General features: G+C 44.6%; 1 protein-coding gene and 2 pseudogenes across 3 annotated transcripts in view; 2 read left to right on the top strand and 1 right to left on the bottom strand.

Annotated features, from left to right (window-relative positions):
* IFT52 (intraflagellar transport 52) overlaps positions 1-23,190 on the top strand; it is a 120,744-nt gene that overhangs the window by 18,352 nt on the left and 79,202 nt on the right. For all 3 annotated transcript variants that reach the window (XM_063960294.1, XM_063960295.1, XM_063960293.1), the window contains 2 exons: positions 17,137-17,266; positions 18,953-19,028. In XM_063960294.1, coding sequence (XP_063816364.1) covers positions 17,185-17,266; positions 18,953-19,028 — 158 coding nt within the window. In that variant the 5' untranslated portion in view covers positions 17,137-17,184. The remainder of the gene's footprint in view (positions 1-17,136; positions 17,267-18,952; positions 19,029-23,190) is intronic.
* Positions 722-840, bottom strand: LOC134898002 (5S ribosomal RNA; annotated as a pseudogene).
* LOC134896943 (5S ribosomal RNA) lies at positions 2,484-2,602 on the top strand (annotated as a pseudogene).

Below are 23,190 nucleotides of genomic sequence, written 5' to 3'. Positions count from 1 at the left end.
ATGGTTATAAATAAAATGTTCTGGTCCTGCCTCAGGAACTGAGATAGAGATGGGTGAAGACACAGCAAAGTCATACACCCATTTCACCCGACCAGTACAGACAATCTGTATTAATGAGACCAATTGGGGCAGTACGGATGGTGTAATGGTTAGCATTACTGCCTCACAGCACTGAGGTCATGGGTTTGATTCCCACCATGGCCCTAACTGTGTGGAGTTTGTATATTCTCCCCGTACTTGCGTGGGTTTCCTCCCGGGTACTCCGGTTTCCTCCCACAATCCAAAAATATACTGGTAGGTTAATTGGCTTCCAACAAAAATGAACCCTAGCGTGAATGTGTCTGTGTGTACATGTGATAGGGAATATAGATTGTAAGCTCCACTGGGGCAGGGACTGATGTGAATGGGCAAATATTCTCTGTACAGCGCTGCGGAATATGTGTGCGCTATATAAATAACTGGTAATAAAATAAATAAATTGGTCAATTAATTCATAATTCTGTCATAATCAAAGGAAGAATTATCAGCATTGATTAAACAGTACAAGGTTGTTTTATATTGTACAAAATGTACTGATTAGAAAGGTAACTTCTAGCTATATAGTTTTTTTGGGAGGACCAAATAATGTACCTTCCCTGAAGAAAAATAGATGGAAAAAGCAGAAGCAAGTGGTGATACTGCTGTTGAAGTCACATACCACACATCATACAAAATGATTGACGCTCTACAACACTAGGTATTCCCTGTGAGTCTCCTCTTCAGGTACTGACCCAGCCCAACACTGTTTCGCTTCCAAGATCGAACGAGATCGGGCATTAGAAGTGTGGTTTGATAGTTGAGAAAGTGGGTCAGACTCCAATGAGAGTGCACCTATATAAGAAAGAGTGACTATTTCGGTCACAAAGGTGCAGTGTGGATCTGCTGTTTATGTTAGGCAGGAGACATCAAATCCCACCGAAGTGGTATTGTGCCCCTGGATCATAAATGAGAGTCCACGAAAAGAGAAAAGATAATGGAAATTAAGGCATAGTGTATTCTACATTGATATCTTGCATGCAATAATAATCTTATAAAGCTCAGAAGGTGCTGATTCAAAGATTCGTGTATATCTGCGTACAAATTTTTTTTTTATTTTTTTATGTACACTGGTGCTAAGATTAAAGACAAAAAATCATTCAGAATTATTAATGGTGCAGATTGCTAATACTGGTATATAGGGTTAGATTCTATTGGAAAATGCCGTCACTGAATGCATATAAAGTGAATGCAAGGTGAGTTATTGCCATTATAAATGCTGGAACATGAAGAGAGGGAAATGGAATTTTTCATGAAATAAGCAGCAATAAATCACTATAATCACATAAAAAGTGAGAGAAATACAATTGCTATTCCTGGTATATGCAATTTGATCTTAGTGAAAAAGTGCTATGCAGGGAGCTGTGGCTAAACACAGACAAGTATGTACAGCCACATATTAAGATATCTAACCTGAATACATGCAGGGATAAAGTACAGTTCCTGTAACGGCTGGAAGCAGTGAACCCAGAGTAACTGGATTAGATAACCTGACCTGAGGCTAGGACAATAAATCAGATGTAGCTGGACAAACAAGGACCCATTGGATTGGAAAACGCGTTTCACCCCTGTGGGGCTTGCTCACTTCCTGAGCAAGCCCCACAGGGGTGAAACGCGTTTTCCAATCCAATGGGTCCTTGTTTGTCCAGCTACATCTGATTTATTGTCCTAGCCTCAGGTCAGGTTATCTAATCCAGTTACTCTGGATTCACTGCTTCCAGCCGTTACAGGAACTGTACTTTATCCCTGCATGTATTCAGGTTAGATATCTTAATATGTGGCTGTACATACTTGTCTGTGTTTAGCCACAGCTCCCTGCATAGCACTTTTTCACTAAGATCAAATTGCATATACCAGGAATAGCAATTGCATTTCTCTCACTTTTTATGTGATTATAGTGATTTATTGCTGCTTATTTCATGAAAAATTCCATTTCCCTCTCTTCATGTTCCAGCATTTATAATGGCAATAACTCACCTTGCATTCACTTTATATGCATTCAGTGACGGCATTTTCCAATAGAATCTAACCCTATATACCAGTATTAGCAATCTGCACCATTAATAATTCTGAATGATTTTTTGTCTTTAATCTCAGCACCAGTGTACATAAAAAAATAAAAAAAAAATTTGTACGCAGATATACACGAATCTTTGAATCAGCACCTTCTGAGCTTTATAAGATTATTATTGCATGCAAGATATCAATGTAGAATACACTATGCCTTAATTTCCATTATCTTTTCTCTTTTCGTGGACTCTCATTTATGATCCAGGGGCACAATACCACTTCGGTGGGATTTGATGTCTCCTGCCTAACATAAACAGCAGATCCACACTGCACCTTTGTGACCGAAATAGTCACTCTTTCTTATATAGGTGCACTCTCATTGGAGTCTGACCCACTTTCTCTACTATCAAACCACACTGCTAATGCCCGATCTCGTTCGATCTTGGAAGCGAAACAGTGTTGGGCTGGGTCAGTACCTGAAGAGGAGACTCACAGGGAATACCTAGTGTTGTAGAGCGTCAATCATTTTGTATGATGTGTGGTATGTGACTTCAACAGCAGTATCACCACTTGCTTCTGCTTTTTCCATCTATTTTTCTTCAGGGAAGGTACATTATTTGGTCCTCCCAAAAAAACTATATAGCTAGAAGTTACCTTTCTAATCAGTAAATTTTGTACAATATAAACAACCTTGTACTGTTTAATCAATGCTGATAATTCATAATTCTGTCATAATCAAAGGAAGAATTAATTGATCAATTGGTCTCATTAATACAGATTGTCTGTACTGGTCGGGTGAAATGGGTGTATGACTTTGCTGTGTCTTCACCCATCTCTATCTCAGTTCCTGAGGCAGGACCAGAACATTTTATTTATAACCATTCTGGATCACTCACACTTTTTTGATAATGGGCAATTACATTGATCTTAATGATTATTTCAATAAAATTGTGTTTTATCAGTAATTAGAATAACCAATATGTTAATCACTAAAAGTGATTACAATTAATTAATGAGTGCGCCCACACAAGAGCCTTCTTTTTTCTCCCTTTGCTTACACGTGTCTGGAATATTGCAAGGGCGGCCATTTTTTTTTTTTTTACATTTATTTCCAGTCAGGCGCCAAATCTACGGGGCATGAATGAGCCCTCCCCCTCATTTAAAATTAAAAAATAAATAAAAAAATCAAATAAAAAACGAGGGATTTTTGATGTAGTTACAGCTCCCTCTGCTTGTGAAACTAGATATCAGCAATCCCTCTGCTGGTGAAAGTTATATAAATCCTATGAGGATCTCCTGAAACTTGATTATTATTATTACTTATATTTTCAAAGGATTTCTATTGCAAAGATCCTGCAGAAAATATGGGGAAGCAAGTGGATAACAACTCTACCATCGTAACTGACCTACAGTTGGGTGTGTGAGGGTTGCAGGTCGGCTGGTGTGAAAAATGTGGTTATTTATTTTTCTCTCTTTTTCTCTTCCATTTAAGAGAAGCAAAAGTTACCAGCCAGACAATCCTATACCTTTGCTTCCGTCCTCTATCACAGTCTTTATCTTCCTAGTTTAAAGGGTGAAAGCGCTGCGACATAGACTGGTATGGGGTTTAGTCTCCAAAGACCTATTATGTTTACACGAAATGTAACGAGAAGAGCACGCGGGTTGGAAACTCCGGGGTGTGCGATTCCTGCTTAGCAAGGACGCTCCACCTGGGAGCAGTGCTACGTCTCGGTCATGGGAAGACAACCGTGCAGATGGAATCTCCAAGGAGATGGCGGAATCACGCAAGCAGCAGACTGCGGGATTCTCAAAGACAATGGAAGAATTTCTCATCAAGTTAACACCACCTACACATACAGAAACAAATGTGCGCAAGGCAGTTAAAAGGGCCTCTTCCTATTATGCTGGAAAGAGGAGGAGTGTCTTCTCATTGATACAGATGAATTTTACCTGGACGCTGAGTTTCCGGAAGAGGACATGGCAATCTCGGGTTTGGATTCCTTAATTGATGCAGTGAAAGAGACCCTAAACTTTAAGGTACAAGAAGTTAAGGGTCCAGAGGATTTCGAGTTATTCAACACTCAAAAAAAAAAAAGAAAAAAAGAAAAAGAAACCGCGTTCAGCAGGTTTTCCCATTCCTAAATCTCTCCAGTCTCAAATGGAGGAGGCTTGGAAGAACCCTGATAAACGTTTTCAATTTTCCGAAGCAGTTTAAGTAACTTACCCCTTATCGAAGGGTGTAATGGATAAGTGGGAGACTCCGCCAGTAGTGGATGTTTCCCTAGGAAGGTTATCAAAGAAGACAATCTTACCAATTCCTCATGTAACAACTTTAAAGGATGCTTCAGATCATAAGGTTGACACAGCTTTAAAGTCGATTTTTGTAACAGCTGGTGCAACACAGAGACCTACGGTCGTCTGTGTTTGGGTAAACAAGGCCATGGGAGCATGGTCTGGAAGTATTGTACAGGCTATCGGGGAGGAACATAGCTTGGAAGACATTACCCCACTGGCGGAAAACATTCGGGAATTGGCTTCATACTTCTGTCAAGTCTCTAACGATATTAGCAGAATAGCATCGCACATCTCTGCATCAACTATGTCGGCTAGACAGAGCGTGGCAATGAGACTCTGACGCCAAGAAGGCGGTAGAATCCATCCCCTTTTGGGGGCGAGTTGCCTTTCGGTCCAGAGTTGGACAAGGGGATTTCGCAAGCTACAGCAGGGAAGTCCACCTTTCTACCTACTCCTTATAAGAGAGCCATTCCACAGGTTAGGAGTGGATATTCGGGACCAGCGTTTAATTAATTTAGATCGCAGTCCTTTCCAGTGGGGGCAGAGGTAGAGGCTGCTCACAGGCAGCAAACAGAAGACAGGCTAAACCTGCTGACAAAACCGTGGCATGACGACCTACCAGCTTACCTGGGGTTCCCCTTGGTGGGCGCACGTCTGGAAGGTTTTCGGGACATCTAGGCCAAAACGTCACCATGACTTTGGATAACCAACCTTATCTCCCAGGGGTACAAACTGTTTTCTCTAACGTCCTAGTGGATGCTGGGGACTCCGTAAGGACCATGGGGAATAGACTGGCTCCGCAGGAGACAGGGCACTTTAAGAAAGAATTAGGAATACTGGTGTGCACTGGCTCCTCCCTCTATGTCCCTCCTCCAGACCTCAGTTAGAATCTGTGCCCGGACAGAGCTGGGTGCACTTTAGTGAGCTCTCCTGAGCTTGCTAATAAAGTATTTTGTTAGGATTTTTTATTTTCAGAGAGATCTGCTGGCAACAGACTCTCTGCTACGTGGGACTGAGGGGAGAGAAGCAGACCTACTAACTGCGGATAGGTCATGCTTCTTAGGCTACTGGACACCATTAGCTCCAGAGGGATCGAACACAGGAACGCACCCTTGGTCGTCCGATCCCAGAGCCGCGCCACCGTCCCCCCTCGCAGAGCCAGAAGCCGGCGTGAGAAGCAAGAAGACTTCAAAAGCGGCGGCAGAAGACTCCAGTCTTCATATGAGGTAGCGCACAGCACTGCAGCTGTGCGCCATTGCTCCCACATTACACCCACACACTCCGGTCACTGCAGGGCGCAGGGGGGGGGGGCGCCCTGGGCAGCAATTAGAGACCTCTTGGCAAAGTGGGCATATATACAGTTGGGCACTGTATATATGCATGAGCCCCCGCCATTATTTTACACAAAATCGCGGGACAGAAGCCCGCCGCTGAGGGGGCGGGGCTTCTTCCTCAGCACTCACCAGCGCCATTTTCTCTCCACAGCTCCGCTGAGAGGAAGCTCCCCAGGCTCTCCCCTGCAGAAGCATGATAGAAGAGGGTGAAAAAGAGAGGGGGGGCACATAAATTTGGCGTAAAAACAAGGTACAGCAGCTACTGGGTTAACACTACGTTACTGTGTGATTCCTGGGTCATATAGCGCTGGGGTGTGTGCTGGCATACTCTCTCTCTGTCTCTCCAAAGGGCCTTGTGGGGGAACTGTCTTCAAATAGAGCATCCCCTGTGTGTGTGGTGTGTCTGTACGTGTGTGTCGACATGTCTGAGGTAAAAAGGCTCCCCTAAGGAGGAGATGGAGCTAATATGTGTGTTAGAGGGTGTCTCCGTCGACAACGCCGACGCCTGTTTGGATATGTGTAAGTGCTAAGGTGAATTTATTGCACAAAAGATTAGAGAACAGACAGGAAATCTACCCATGTCTGTCCCTATGTCGCAGAGACCTTCAGAGTCTCACAATGCTCACTATCCAAAATAATAGACACTGATATCGACACGGAGTTTGACTCCAGTGTCGACTACGATAATGCAAAGTTACAGCCAAAATGGCAGAAAAGTATTCAATATATGATTATTGTAATAAAAGATGATTTGCATATCACTGATGACTCATCTGTCCCTGACACGAGGGTACACATGTTTAAGGGGAAGAAAGCTGAGGTAAATTTCCCTCCTCTCATGAAGAAAAAGAGCGGGAATCTCCAGACAAGAGACTGCAGCTTCCCACAAAGAATTCTCAGGCAGTATCCTTTCCCCACTAAGGCCAGGATGTGATGGGAATCTTCCTCTAGGGTGTCACGTTTGCCCAAAAGGTAGCCCTGATTTAACAGCTATCCTCGGGGATCCTGCAGATAGCGTGCACATTTTGGTACACTACTCAGACCGGCGATTGTGTCGGCATGGGTTTATAGCGCTGTGGCAGCGTGGACAGGTACCTTATCAGCAGAAATTGAGACCCTAGTATGTGTGATTGATATATATATATATATATATATATATATATATATATATATATATATATATATATATATACATACACACACACATATAGTGCAGCAGGCCCGGCACTCCACGTGTAATATGCAGCTGGGTTTGGTGCCCTTACAAATAAAGCATGTAGAGAAGCAAAGGTACGGCACTCACAACCACTTGGCAGCCAAAGTAATGACAGTACAGCTAAATTGCTTCCTGTCATTATTTTGGCTGCCAAGTGGTTGTGAGTGCCGTACCTTTGCTTCTATATATATATATATATATATATATATATATATATATATATATAATGCTGTCTTAAGAGATATATATCATAAAACATGCCCAAAGAGACATGAGTATACTGGGTCCTAGAGGCAAAGCTATGTCGATTTCTGCTTGACGTATCCTGTAGAATATGCAATGGACAGATGATGCCAACTTAAGTGGCATATGGAAGGCTGAGGATTTTGTGGAGAAGGGTTCTCGGACCTGGTCTCCACAGCTATAGCTGGTAATTCTGATATTTTGCCTTATATTCCTGCACAGCCTAGGAAAGCACGTCATTATCAACTGCAGCCTTTCGAACAAAGAAACAAGAAGGTCCGAGGTGCGTCCTTTCTTGCCAGAGGCGGGGGCAGAGGAAACCAGCTGCACAACACAGCTAGTTCCCAGGAACAGAAATCCTCCCCGGCCTCTACGAAAATCCAGGCGGAGCTAGGCCCGGTGGGGGCACGCCTTCGTAAGTTCAGCCACAAGTGGCTTCACTCCCTGTTAGATCCCTGGGCAATAGATATTGTGTCTCAGGGATACAAGCTGGACTTTGAGAAGATGCCTCCTCACTGAAGGCCCTGCAGGCTTCCCCCCCCCGAGAGGGAAACAGGGTTAACTGCAATTCACAAATTGTATCTTCAACAGGTGGTGGTCAAGGTTCCCCTCCTTCAACAAGGAGGGGGTTATTATTCGACCATGTTGTAGTCCCGAAACCAGATGGTTCGGTCAGACCTATATTGAATTTAAAATCCCTGAACATATACTTGAAAAGTTCAAGTTCAAGATGGAATCGCTCAGAGCGGTCATCGCAAGGGAGGGGGATTTTATGGTGTCTCTGGACATAAAGGATGCTTACCTTCATGTCCCCGTTTATCCACCTCATCAGGAGTACCTCAGATTTGTGGTACAGGATTGTCATTACCAATTCCAGACGTTGCCGTTTGGTCTGTCCACGACACAGAGAATATTTACCAAGGTAATGGCAGTAATGATCGTGCTCCTGCGAAAGCAAGGAGTCACAATTATCCCATACTTGGACGATCTCCTCATAAAGGCGAGGTCCAGAGAGCAGTTGCTGATTAGTGTAGCACGCTCTCGGGAAGTGTTACAACAGCACGGCTGGTTTCTGAATATTCCAAAGTCGCAGCTGATTCCTACGACGCGTCTGCCCTTCCTGGGCATGGTTCTGGACACAGACCAGAAGAAGGTTTTTCTCCCGACGGAGAAGGCTCAGGAACTCATGACACTGGTCAGAGACCTCTTAAAACCAAAACGGGTGTCGGTGCATCACTGCACGAGAGTCCTGGGAAAGATGGTGGCGTCATACGAGGCCATTCCCTTCGGCAGGTTCCATGCGAGGACCTTTTCAATGGGATCTGTTGGACAAGTGGTCCGGATCGCATCTACAGATGCATCGGCTGATCACCCTATCCCCCAGGGCCAGGGTGTCTCTTCTGTGGTGGCTGCAGAGTACTCAACTTCTCGAGGGCCGCAGGTTCGGCATTCAGGACTGGGTCCTGGTGACCACGGATGCAAGCCTCCGAGGGTGGGGGGCAGTCACTCAGGGAAGAAGTTTCCAAGGGCTGTGGTCAAGTCAGGAGACTTGCCTTCACATCAATATCCTGGAACTAAGGGCCATATACAACGCCCTAAGTCAAGCGTAGACCCTGCTTCGCAACCAATCGGTGCTGATTCAATCAGTCAACATCACCGCAGTGGCTCATGTAAACCGCCAAGGCGGAACAAGGAGCAGGGTGGCGATGGCGGAAGCCACCAGAATTCTTCGATGGGCGGAGAATCGCGTATGAGCACTGTCAGCAGTGTTCATTCCGGGAGTGGACAACTGGGAAGCAGACTTCCTCAGCAGGCACGACCTCCACCCGGGAGAGTGGGGACTTCATCAAGAAGTCTTCGCGCAGATTGTAGGTCGATGGGAACTGCCACAGGTGGACATGATGGCATCCCGCCTCAAAAAAAAGCTACAGAAGTATTGCGCCAGGTCAAGAGACCCTCAGGCGATAACTGTAGACGCACTGGTGACACGTGGATGTTCCAGTCGGTTTATGTGTTTCCTCCTCTTCCTTTCATACCCAAGGTGCTGAGAATCGTAAGGAAAAGAGGAGTGAGAACAACACTCATTGTTCCGGATTAGCCTAGAGGGACTTGGTATCCAGAGCTGCAAGAAATGCTCGCTGAGGACCCATGGCCTCTGCCTCTAAGGCAGGATCTGTTGCAGCAGGGACCTTGTCTGTTCCAGGACTTACCGCGGCTGCGTTTGACGGCAGGGCGGTTGAACGCCGGATCCTAGTAGAAAAAGGGATTCCGGATGAGGTTGTTCCTATGCTAATAAAGGCTAGGAAGGACGTGACGGCTAAACATTATCACCGTATACGGCGAAAATATGTTGCTTGGTGTAAGGCCAGGAATGCCCCTACAGAGGAATTCCAGCTGAGCCGTTTCCTTCACTTCCTACAGTCGGGAGTGACTTTGGGCCTGAAATTGGGGTCCATTAAGGTCCGGATTTCGGCCCTATCCATTTTCTTTCAAAAAGAACTAGCTTCTCTACCTGAAGTTCAGACGTCTGTAAAGGGAGTGCTGCACGTTCAGCCCCCGTTTGTGCCCCCAGTGGCACCTTGGGATCTTTACGTGGTGTTGAATTTCCTGAAATCACACTGGTTTGAGCCACTTAAAACCGTGGAGTTAAAATATCTCACGTGGAAGGTGGTCATGCTATTAGCCTTGGCTTCGGCTAGGCGTGGGTCAGAATTGGTGGCTTTGTCACATAAAAGCCCCTATTTGGTTTTCCATATGGACAGGGCAGAATTGCAGACTCGTCCGCAATTTCTGCCAAATGTGGTGTCATCTTTTCATATGAACCAACCTGTTGTGGTGCCTGTGGCTACTCGTGACTTGGAGGATTCCGAGTTACTGGATGTAGTCAGGGCTTTGAAGGTTCCTGTAGCCAGAACGGCTAGAGTCAGGAAAACTGAGTCGCTGTTTATCCTGTATGCATCCAACAAGCTGGGTGCTCCTGCTTTAAAGCAAACTATTGCTTGCTGGATCTGTAACACGATCCAGCAGGCTCATTCTGCGTCTGGATTGCCGCTTCCAAAATCAGTAAAAGCCCACTCCACAAGGAAGGTGGGCTCTTCTTGGGCGGCTGCCCGAAGAGTCTCGGCATTACAGCTTTGCCGAACGGCTACTTGGTCAGGCTCAAACACCTTTGCAAAGTGCTACAAGTTTGATACCTTGGCTGAGGAGGACCTTGTGTTTGCTCATTCGGTGCTGCAGAGTCATCCGCACTCTCCCGCCCGTTTGGGAGCTTTGGTATAATCCCCATGGTCCTTACGGAGTCCCCAGCATCCACTAGGACGTTAGAGAAAATAAGATTTTACTTACCGGTAAATCTATTTCTCGTAGTCCGTAGTGGATGCTGGGCGCCCGTCCCAAGTGTGGACTTCTTCTGCAATACTTGTATATAGTTATTGCTTACATAAGGGTTATGTTATGGTTGTATCAGGTTTGTCTGATGCTCTGTTGTTGTTCATACTGTTAACTGGGTAAGTTTATCACGAGTTATACGGCGTGGCTGGTATGAGTCTTACCCTGGATTCCAAAATCCTCTCCTTGTACTGTCAGCTCTTCCGGGCACAGTTTCCTTAACTGAGGTCTGGAGGAGGGACATAGAGGGAGGAGCCAGTGCACACCAGTATTCCTAATTCTTTCTTAAAGTGCCCTGTCTCCTGCGGAGCCCGTCTATTCCCCATGGTCCTTACGGAGTCCCCAGCATCCACTACGGACTACGAGAAATAGATTTACCGGTAAGTAAAATCTTATTTTTTCAATAGAGGCCTCACAGTCAGTTTTTTTTTTCCAACGGGACTGTCTTGGGGCCCTCAGAAAGCAAATGCTCTACTGACAGCGATTCAAGATTTGCTACGGTCAGAGGTCATTACGCCAGTTCCCGCCTCTCGGAGAGGAACGGGTTTTCTATTCCGATCTTTTTGTTGTGCCAAAGCCAGACAGGCCGGTCAGACCGAGACTCAGTTTAAGGGTTTTAAGCCAGTTTCTAAGGGTCTACAAATTCAAGATGGAATCATTCCAGTCGGTCATTGCAGGCTCAGACCAAGGCTAGTTCATGGTATCCATGGACATAAAGGATGCATTTCTGTATATCTCAATCTGGACTCTTCACCAGGCTTACTTAAGATTGACACTGGTGTCAGATCACGACCAATTCAGGGTCTTACCGTTCGGTCTATCAGCCCCAAGAATCTTTACAAACATCAGGGCGGTCACGATTATACCTTATCTAACCAATCTGCGGATCAAGGCATCATCTCAGGAACAGCTGATCAAGGCTGTTTAGACATCGCATCATTTTCGCATTCAACATGGGTGGATTATGAATTTCCAGAAATCCAACCTCATGTCAACTCCGTGGATTCAATTCCTTGGTCTCATCTTGGACATGGTTCGATTCAGAGTATTCTTACCAGAGCACAAGGTCCAGGACCTACGAAGCATAGTTGCTCAGGTACTGAGGACACAAACGGGTTCTCTACACCTCTGTGTGCAAATTCTTGGGAAAATGGTGGCATCGTTCGAAGCTCTCCAATACGGCAGACTTCATTCCCGACCTTTCCAGATGAACCTCATTGCTCAGGGAGCAGGTTCACACTGGCGCCTACATCGGAGAATCCGACTCCCGTCGCGCATACGAACCTCCTTAATTTGGTGATTGTTGCAAGAGATTCGCAAATTGGGATTGGAGGATCCTGACAACGGAGCAGATGAACGTTACTGGAGAGCGGCCTACCAGTAAACATTCTCCAGCTGAGAGCGGTTTATAATGCACTTCTCTTAGTCAAAAACCTAGTCATGGGTCAACACTTACAGATACAGTCGGACACTGTCACAACAACGGCTTACCTGAACCGTCAAGGAGGAACAAGGAACAGGATGGCGTTGCAGGAAGCCACAAGGATTTTGTTGTGGGCAGAAAGGCGACACATCATCCTCTCAGCAGTGTTCATTCCAGGTGTGGAGAACTGGGGAGCAGATTGTCGCAGTCGCCAGGACAGGCATCCGGGAGAGTGGTGCCTACATCCACGGATTTTCGACATGGTAATGAGGAGATGGGGTCTACCTCAAGTCGACCTAATGGCGTCTCGGCAAAGCCATCAGCTGACCACATCTGTGTCCAGGGCATGAGATCCAGCTGCAGAAGGCGTGGACGCATTAACACTTCCTTGGTGTTACAGCAAGGTTTAAGTTTTTCCACTTTTCCCCCTCATACCCAGGGTTCTGAAAGGGTTGAAACGTGCGCGAGTGAGGACGATTCTAATCGCACCAGATTGGCCCCGCAGGAGTTGGTTTTGAGACCTTTTGCTTGCCTTGGTTTCGGCCAGGCGGGTTTCTGAATTGGGAGCCTTATCGTGTAATGTTTCAGGGTTTCATGTAAACCGGCCAATTGTAGTCCCATCTTTCCAGAGTCTCGCAGATGGGGCTGTGTCATTGGATGTTGTCCGAGCTTTACGGGTATCTGTACATGTTACGTTGTCCTTCGGAAAGTCGGGCCATTTGTTTGTTCTGTATGAGGGGCCTAAGAAGGTTTGGCCAGCATCTACGCAGTCTTTGTCTAGATGGATTAGGCTTGCCATTCGGCAAGCTTATATTACCTGTTGGAAGCCAGTTCCAGTACAGACAGGTGCTCATACCACCCGATCAGTGGGTGCCTCCTGGGCGGCTGCCAGAGGTGTTTCCACTACTCAATTTTGCAGAGCGGCGACGTGGTCCTCGGCCCACACGGTCGCAGAGTTTTACAAGTTTTATACCTTTGCGTCCGAAGATTTTAACTTCGGACGTTTGGTTTTGCAGACGGCAGACAGCACTCCCTCCCTGGGGGAAAACTTTGGGACGTCCCCTAATGTCTAAGGAACCTCCAGTGTCCCCTAGTGGATGAAAGAGAGAGGAGGATTTTGGTACTTACCGATAAATCCATTTCTCTGAATCCTCTAGGGGACACTGGACGCCCGCCTCGGTGCTGTCGGCCTGTTGTGTTTATGGTTCTTGTTCAAACAGTTTGTACAAACCGTGTTAGTTTTGCGGTTCAAGAAGTTTCTTGGATGCTGTTTGATATGTTGTACGGTTCGGTTCCTCGCCAGGTGCTATAGTATCATGTCCTATTCTCTCAGTCAAATTTTCCAAACTGAGGGAGGAGGGATGTGAAGGGGGAGGAGCCGGCTGTGCAGACCATGCTAATTTTAGATTGTGCCACACCTCCGGTTGCAAGCTTCACACCCTAATGTCTAAGGAACCTCCAGTGTCCCCTAGAGGATTCAGAGAAATGGATTTATCGGTAAGTACCAAAATCCTCCTTTCTTTTGTACTTCACCATTGTTTGTCGCTCTTTATCATTTCCTTCTGTCTCTTGTACGTGATGTGTGCAACTACCTATTGAACTGCTTACAGCCCATGTATCCTAATCCGCTTTTCTTAGGTTTTTTTTATGCTACTCATGACCTCCCTTTCATGATCTCCTCTCCCAGGTGCACATTTTCTGTTACTCACAATTGTTTACTAAACATTTTTCATTGAATTTTTGTATAAGCTTTTACCCCTCCTACAAAGCAGTCTCTCTTACTTACAACTACCTTGTGGTGCAAGATTCAGGTACCCCTGTCTATTTCCGCTACTTTCGACCCTTTCATAATCGAAAGAATGCTAGAGCTGTATGAAACAAACTTACATCCATCTCTCATGCTCCTTGCCAATACTGATACTTGGCTCTCCTCCCACTTTGATATTGCTTGGCCTTCCACCTTGTAGTTAACAAGTTGGTGAACAGGGCTTCTTACTCTTCCATGCCTGCACCTTCTGATTCATTTCACTGGATCCCCTCCTACTTATTTTACCCTCCATACTATGGGGTCTATTTACTAAGCCTTGGACGGAGATAAAGTACCAGCCTTTCAGGTCCTGTAATTTTTCAAACACAGCCTGTGGCTTGGCAGTTAGGAGCCGATTGGCTGGTACATTGGGGGACATGTACAAAGCAGTGATAAAAGTGGAGAAGTGAGCCGGTGAAGAAGTTGCCCATGGCAACCAATCATCTGCTCTGTATATTTTGAAAGTATGCAAATATAAATGTTACATCAATGGTGATTGGTTGCCATAGGCAACTTCTCCACTGGCTCACTTCTCTGCTTTTATCACTGCTTAGTACATGTCCTCCTTTATCACCACCTAAGGCTTAGTAAACAGAACCCTATGTCTCTTCTTTCCTTTCCATCTCATTGTCCTCTTTTGCCACCCAAGTGTAATTTAATTTCTTTCTGACTTTGTGAATTGATTCCCTGACTATCCTCAAGAGACCACCTCTGGACTTTGTCTTTCTCCCCTACTACCCCGTTTTCTCTGCTCTCCTTTACTTACCAACTACATGAAGAGCGTGCATAACTCACTCTCGCTCCCTCCGCAACCATCTATTGTTGGACTTAAGCATGGACTCCTTATATTCTCTGGAATTAAATTCAAACTGCGGAACACTTTCCCCTCTTATATCTCTGACTTTATCATGAGCTGATCTGTCTCTGACCAGCGTTTCACCACCCAACTGATGACTACTTATCTATCATACCTCCAATACTTATTGTAGTGTTTTCCATTTACGCAGCTGGTCGATGAGTAGGAGAGAGCTGTGAGTGAAATGTGTCGAGAAGAGGGCTTTGACAACAAGAGGCAAGAGGGCCCTGCTCTGAAGAGCTAACAATCTAGTGGGAAGGGGCGACAGACAGATGACATGAGGTGCATGCAAGCGGGAGGTAGCCTAATGGCAGTATGTAAGCAAAGCAGAGATGTTCAAGGCATGAGGCAGGTGGATGGAGGAGCAGCCTGAGGACTAGGTTATGCATCAGAAGGGTACGCTTTGATGAATAGGTGGATTTTCAGTGCTCGTTTAAAGCTTTGCAAGGTTGGGGAGAGTCTAATGGAACGTGTTTCACTGAAGGGGTGCAGCACAGGCAAAATATTGAACCCAAGCATGTGAAGCAGTGACCAGGGTAGAGGAGAGTCGACGGTCATTGGCCGTCCGTAGGGGGCGGAAGTGAGTATGAAGGGAGAGGAGGTTGGAGATGTAGGGAACAGTGGAATTAGAAATGGCCTAGTGAGGCCAGGAGAGTGAGGAGTTTGAAGAGGATTCTGTAGGGGACTGGGAGCCAGTGTACATTTTGTCGAAGGGGAGTTGCAGGAGAGGAAGATAAGCCTAGCTGTGGAGTTGAGGACAGATTGGAGGGGAGCAAGTAAGGCCAGTGAGGAGATCATTGCAGTAGTTGAGTCGTGAGATGACCAGTGAGTGGATGATAAGTTTAGTTGCACTCTGGGAGAGAGACGGACAAAACAAAAGTATTACTTTCTCCTGCTAAAATGCTGGAGAAAAGCCATACTTTATAAAATAGAACTCTTGATTGGGGATCCGGTCAGTATACCGGCATTTGGAATACCGATGCCAGAATCCTTACACAGGTCAGCATACCGGCGTTCGAGATGCAGGCAAATGACATCCTGATCGTAAGTATGCTCGGGAAGGTTTGGCTGCGGGTAAGGAGGGTTAGGCACTAAGGGGGAGGGTTAGGGTTAGGCTGCGGGGGGTAAGGGGGGGAGGCTTAGGGTCAGAGGGTACAGGGGGAATGGGGAGGGTTAGAATACTTACCTAGCAGTTGTCTGGCTTCTGTACGTGGGGATGCTGCTGTCGGTATTCTGACCGCCAGGATCCCCATACCATCCCCTTGATTGTTAAGTGCATTTTTCAGATCTCCCTTTCACTATATTTTATAAATTATCTTATTCTACCCCTACTGATACTACCCCCACTAGTTACTAATGGCTTATAATACCATATCCACTCCAGTGAGGGTTTATAGAAGTAAAGATGTTGCCCATAGCGACCAATTAAACTCGGTCCTCAAGGAGCACTAACCGTCCAGGTTCTAAAGATATCCATGGCTCAGCACAGATGGTTAAATCTGATTGACCGAGGTACAAATTAAATCGCCTGTGGCCAAGCATGGATATACTTAAAACCTCGGTTGTTAGTGCTCCTTGAGGACAGAGTTTGAAAACCACTGTTCTAGAAGTTGCTAGATAAATAATAAGTAGAATCTGAATGGTTGCTATGGGTAACCTTTCCACTTCTATAACTCGCACTATAGTAAATATATCCCCTGGCCTCACTTGCTTCTATTGTTTCAGCATTGCCTTATCTTAAAGTGTATGCTCTCATTATCTGTGCTCTGTTTCGGGTCCTCACCATTTTCACCAACCATTTTTGTACTTATTCTCTTTAATGCACCAATAAAGCGTGATGTGTTATACCCACTGTCCGATGATGTGTTATACCCACTGACCGATTCTACACAGTATTTTTTGCGTCCTGCAAATTAATAGTGATCATTATGTACTGTATGATTCTAAGCAAAGTGATATAGCTAATGATTTTTTTTTTGTCATTGTAGAGTTGTTTTTTTTCTCTTTCTTGAGCTTTCTAGATAAGGAGGGATATACTGGTTTGACCAAGCATTTTCCTGCATTTTTGGACTTAGGCTAGTGGTCCGTGATGTTTTAATACATGTAGTGTGCCGGAGGTTCAGTTACCATGTTCATTGCAGGTCTTTTAATTTAATGGAATCTCCTGTACATTACATGCATTAAAACCATACCTGAGGCAACTTGATCCAAATTAAATAGCCCCATCTTAGGGTGAGTACACATCAGACAGATATCTGCACGATTTTACCATATTGGTATAACAAATCATGCATATCGTCTGATGTGTATGCTCAATTGCACGCTCCCGCGGGTTGCATGCGACATCTTCCAGTTGTTCGTGCTACACGGCCAACCAGACAATATTGCATGCGGCGCTGTGCATATTATTGAAAGACAGAACAAAATATCGTCTTTCCTTATGAACCTACAGAAATAGCTATGTATTCTACATGCTGTCTTGTTCTACAGTTGGAAGTACTCAAGCAGTTCTTGGAGAAAGGTGGTGACATTCTGGTGATGCTGGGAGAGGGAGGAGAGACCAAATATGATACCAATATCAACTTTTTTCTTGAGGAGTATGGCATAATGGTAAACACAGGTAAGAGTCCACGCGCTGCTTTGTCTCTTTAATTCGCTGTATAATCTTATTGTAACACAAGAATGATATGAGCACAGTAGAGCAGCACAATCTTCATTCTACGCTTTCTGATTAAAAGCTTTTATAAGAAGTTAGCAGTTGTGCTTTATTTCTTATTCCTGCAGTCTTTTCAGTGGTTTTGTGTCAGTATTACATTTGATTATTAAAGGGCTTTATACTGTATATTGCAATTTTGGACGTTTAAAATTTAGACAGTATTATTAGGACAGAGGTTCTCAAACGCGGTCTTCAAGGCACCCCAATGGTCCAGGTTTTAGGTATATCCCTTGCTCAGAACAGATGGCAAATTACCCGAGGTGCTAATTAAGTCACCTGTGGCCAGGCATGGATAAACTTAAAGCCTGGACCATTGGGGTGCATTGAGGACTGCGTTTGAGAACCTCTGCTTTAGGACATTTCCAAACAAGAAAACACAGAAAGGCACAACGAATTTTGTTTTATGTATTATTTCTTTTATTTTACATCAACAATATCTAGAAAATAAAACATAAAGTACACATTAAACATCACTCTGAGAAATCCTACATAACTTATTAACTCCTTGTTCTAATCTAGGCAAAAGTGAGAACACAAGTAATAAAAAAAAAAAAGAAAAAGAAAAGATTTTTAGAAAAGGGAAATTGGGGAAGAAAAAGAGGGGAAGGGGAGGGCCGAGACGAAACGTTGAATTAATATGTCGGCAGCACAGAATGAAAAAGATGAGAAGCCCCCATTTTAGTTGAGGGAGAATATAAGATTTATAGGATGGAAACTCTTTGAATTCCAACCAAAGAAACTGTATGAAAGTGAATTCCTGGGATCTAACTGCAGTTGACCTGGTGATATCTTGCAGAAAAAAATGCAGGTGCACACTCTAAGCACTAAGGGGAGTATCCAATTGCCCACAGTCAATGGCTGCGGGTAATTGTATTGCCGGGGGCTATCCTATTAGCCCTGATGCAGTGCGCTCCTACCTCCGCTGCTAGCACTTATCGTGAATTATGCTTCGGGTGCCTCAGGCACCCAAAGCATAATCCATGATAAGCGGACTGCAGAAGCAGCGATAACATATGGGATTGGGGACTTCTCCCTGATCCCATGTGTTTTCGCGTGATCGCGGGTCCGTTTTCGGTCATAAAGTAGTGCCCATTCTAATATGTAGATATCTAATGCAAGGTTCCATGGTAATTAAAAGCACCTAGGGGCAGGTGGGTGGGGTGCTAGTCCAGGTAGAAGGAGTCTCCAACTTCAAGTGTACATATATTCACAATTACAAAACAATTATAAACTCTACAATTTAACATGGAGTGCAAGTGGTGACTGAGGACGAATGGCCACAGCCTCACAGACAGTGTCAAATTCTGACCATTTTCTGTGATTCAAAACCTCTGCAGACTTCTGATATCAGAAATACCTCTAAATGATGCATAGTTTCTGCCCCTTGAAGTTACTTAGTATATCTATTAGATTAGGAGCAAAAAAAATGCTTCTCCCACAGTGAATACCACCTTACTGTGCTATTCTACTTGATTGTATATGCACAAATAACTAAATGGTCTGGTTGGGCCACCGTGTGGAAATTTGCCTGGGTATGACTGTAAATAGGTCATCAACCTGCATGATGTATTATTTTATTTTATATTGTAGATTCCGTTGTAAGAAATGTTTACTACAAATATTTCCACCCCAAGGAAGCACTTATCTCCAATGGAGTGTTAAACCGGTAAGTCTGTTACATTTTAAAGAAATAGTTTTAAAACGCAAAATATGAAGCATGGTTTCTTTGTATGATAAATCACATGAATTGATAATGTCACAAAAGTGGCGTCCACTTTAATTTATCTCTGCTCGTCAGAATAACAAGACTTTGGTAGTGGTTCTTCTCCTCAAATGGCCACCATTCCCCTTGCTTAGTAGTGTCTTGGAATTCTTCTATTGCTGAGCTTTCTGCTGATCACCCTGTGTTTCACAATGGTTACAAGCCAGCGAGCTGCTGTGTTGGATCTCCCCTGCTATGTAGAGACACAAACGGAACTGAAGATGTTCGACATAGGTCCCAACTAGTTATGGCTTATTACAGAACTTCCCCTTTAGTACATTGCCATCCTGCTGCAATAAAATAAGCAAACTGTTTTTGCTATAATTTTTAACCTTGCAGTTTAAAGCTACATGTGGTGGTGGTGGTGGTGGTGGTTAGGATTGGGACTTTTAATTGCCCATTCTGCACACAACCCCACTTCCCTCCCACATGGCATTTCATAATAGGGACAGCATGCTTGATGTAGGGGCCATGAGTCAATGCCCAGTCACGGCCAATCTGTGTGGAGTTCGTATGTCCTCTCATATTTTCCGTAGCTTTTCTCCAGCTGCTCCAGTTTCCTCTCACAATCTAAAATCATACTGGTAGGTTAACTGGCTGCTGTGTATGTGGAATCAGTATGAGATCCTGGGGGTCACAATACAGACGCCGGCATCCCGCTGCAGAAAAGACCGACGGGTGGGTAGGGGGTGTTCTCCCCCCCCCCCCCCCAACCCTAACCGTAATCCTCCCTTCCCGCAGCCTGACCCTAATCTCTCCTCTTTTGTGCCTAACCCTAACCCCCCTCAGAGGTGCCTAACCCTAACCCCCATCCCCGCTGCCTAAACCTAACCCTCCCTCCCCAACAACCTAACCCTAACCTCCCCCGGGGTGCCTAGCCCCCAGCCTGATGCCTAAACCTAGCTCCCCTTCCTCCAACCCTAAACCTGAAAATGTGGGTATACTTATGATTGGGATTCCGTCGGGATGGGGGAGTTGGTGTCATAGGCTTTTCGATGTTCCGACGTTGGGATTGTGCATGGTGTCAGGATCCCGGTGTCTGTATTTTGCCTGTTGGGATCCCGATAGGTGGGATCTTGACCGCATCCCGTGTATGTGTCAATGTTATATGGAATATAGGGCATATGTATCAGAGCTTGGCGAAAGATAAAGTACTAACCAATAAGCTCCTAACTGCCATTTTACAGGCTGTACTGGAAAAATGACAGCCAGGAGCTGATCAGTTTGTGCTTTATCTCTCTCCATTTTATCTCTTGAAGCTTTGTTACATATGCCCCATAGATTGTTTCGCTTAGGCAGGTACTGATGTGAATGAAATACACTCTGTAAACCTTTGTGTAATGTGTGCATTATATAAATAACTGATGATTCTACTAATTAAATTGCCAGTTCTGTATTACGGAGCCAGCAGAGCTTCAGGAAAACAGTTCAATGTGGCATTGCAGCGTTAAGTCTCACACCCATGTTTACCCAAGATGTTGCTGCTCCATGACCGAAATACATAATGATAAGTGCAAACCTCAATTACCTACTTAAAGGATCATTTTTTTCCAATTATATTTTTTGCTGGTATTTAAAACTGTGTTTGAGATACATACTATTCTCCCATATGGGCTTGGGGGTTAATTCTGTTGGATTCTTTCCTGCATCAAAGACTTCTTTTACAATACATTCATCATTAAAGCATGGGTCTGGCCAAATGTCTCCACAATTTAGGATCCAGCATACAGTATGTATAATTTCTGCCTAATGAGCAAGAACAGAAATAAAAGATTCACATAAATAGCTAGGTCTACACATGCGTTTAGAAAGAATATATAGCACTAGCTAATGTTATATTAACACTTGTATATTGTGACTGCTTCTACACTTAAGGATAATTGTTGTTTTATATATCAACATTGTCCACTTTCACCTGCTCTGAAATTAACTTAGACTAAAACGGAGTAGTGTGTTGTTGATGGTAGCAGTGCCACCTACTGACTGATTTGGTACTGCAGCAGGGTTATTCTCAGGTGACTTGACTATTTTTTTCTGATTCCATACCACTAACAGAGCATGTTTGACAGATCACATAGGTGCACAGGTGTTTTTATTACAGGTTGACACAATTGTGATACTGAGGAGATCTGGAAAACATGCAGTTAGTGAGGACTGGAGCTGGAAAACACTAGACTAGACTAGAGTAGACAATCTCCTAGCTCTTAAGGGGGGTACACACGGAGAGATCCGTGCTTAAAATCTTGCTAGATTGCTTAGATTTTAAGCACGGATCTGCCGTGTGTATGCCCCCCAGCGATAGCGATGCGCGGCCCCGCACATCGCTATCGCCGGTGATAGATTGAGCCTGCATGCAGGCTCAATCTAGCGGGTCGCTCACTTCACCGTTGTGTGAAGTTAGCGGCCCCCCGTCGGCTTTCCCCCTCGCTCAGCACATCGCGCTGTGCTGAGCGGGGTGAGAGATGTGTGCTGAGCGGTCTGTGTTAAGATCGCTCAGCACACATCTCTCCCATGAGTACCCCCCTTTACTATGAATTGTATGAACCTAGCTCTTACCAAAATAGACTAAATCTATATTTAAAAAGGAAAATATTTGCACATCTAAGAATTTGGGACTTCAGTGTCAAGTCATTTTTAATTTTTGTTTAAGAATTTGTATTATTTCTAATACATACAAGAACAGAATTTACAAAATATCTATCTATCTATCTATCTATCTATCTATCTATCTATCTATCTATCTATCTATCTATCTATCTATCTATCTATCTATCTATCTCATTGTAAATAGCTAAATAGGAAACATGCAAATGTTATCCGGTATTCAACAATTGCCAATAGTGTTCAAACCTTAATTAAAGGCAACTCTACACTGTATGTCTAACTTATAACCCATCACTTTATATTAGAAAGTGTAAATTGGTGGTTTTAGCTTTGGGAGGGGAATTAAAAATCTGATCACAAATTCCACTTTCCTCTGATGTGGTTTACAATCTGAGTGGCAGGGTTACTTTATTAAATATCAGTGTTGGGACTTCCTGTTCCAGCTGCTGTATGTGAGGCAGCTGAGAGAGTGAGCTCTGCTACAATCCGCCTGCATCTTACCTTTTACCTTTTTAGCTTCCAAATCGGCTCTCCCGACTCCCAGTGTGCTTTGTCCGCTGTATGGATAAGTTTATCCTGCCACAGATGCCTTCTGGAAAGCACAAGAAGCAGAAGGAGCAGCACAGGGTGGAATCCAAGATGGCTCTGGATGTTGATCAGAGGGACCTCCTGCCTGCAGGCTTATCCACAGACTTGCAATGGGTCTCTTCCCCAGTAACCTCACCGGACCACAGCAGCAGGGAATCGGCCTCTGAAGCCCCAGATCGTGGGAAAAGTTACTTCCTCCCCCTGATGCTCCTGTTACATATAATGATATGGTGAATGCTATCAGAGCTACCATAGGTCCTTTGCTGAAAGCACAAACAGAGGACATCAACAGGCCGCTCTCTCAACTCACTCAGCGAGTCCTAGACTCAAAGCATAAACTGGGAGAGACATTTGTGATGTGGCTGCTATGAAAACTACTGCTGCACGTCACACTAAATGTATTTACTACATACAAAACAAGATTGCTGACCTGGAGAATAGATCCTGCGAATCAATCTACGCATCATAGGATTACCAGAATCTCTTAATAGGCTATATCTAGAACTTTATGATTTCATCCGCACTACCTTACCTACACTATTGAATGTCCAGGACTCCTGTGTGGATCTCATAGTTGAACGTGCACATACTATAGGCCCTGCTCGCACCCAAGAGGGAGACAGACCACGTACAGTTATCTTTAGAGCGCTGAATTATCTACACAAAGAAGCGTTATGTTTGGCGTCTCGTAAACAGAGGAATATCTCCTGGCAGGGTCACACCTCATATTTCAAGATTACTCGTCTGAGTTATCTAAGGCACGTAAAGCCTTCTCCCCAATATGCTCCAAGCTGGTACAGTCTAATCAAAAGTTTGCCCTTCTGTATCCTGCTCGTTTATGCCTGTTTCGTGGTGGTTCCTTTAAGGACTTTAC

The sequence above is a fragment of the Pseudophryne corroboree genome, chromosome 3, assembly GCF_028390025.1.
Source record: "Pseudophryne corroboree isolate aPseCor3 chromosome 3, aPseCor3.hap2, whole genome shotgun sequence".
NCBI classification, from domain to species: domain Eukaryota; kingdom Metazoa; phylum Chordata; class Amphibia; order Anura; family Myobatrachidae; genus Pseudophryne; species Pseudophryne corroboree.
Note: the sequence above shows the minus strand (reverse complement) of the source record. Positions and strands in the feature narration are given on the sequence as shown.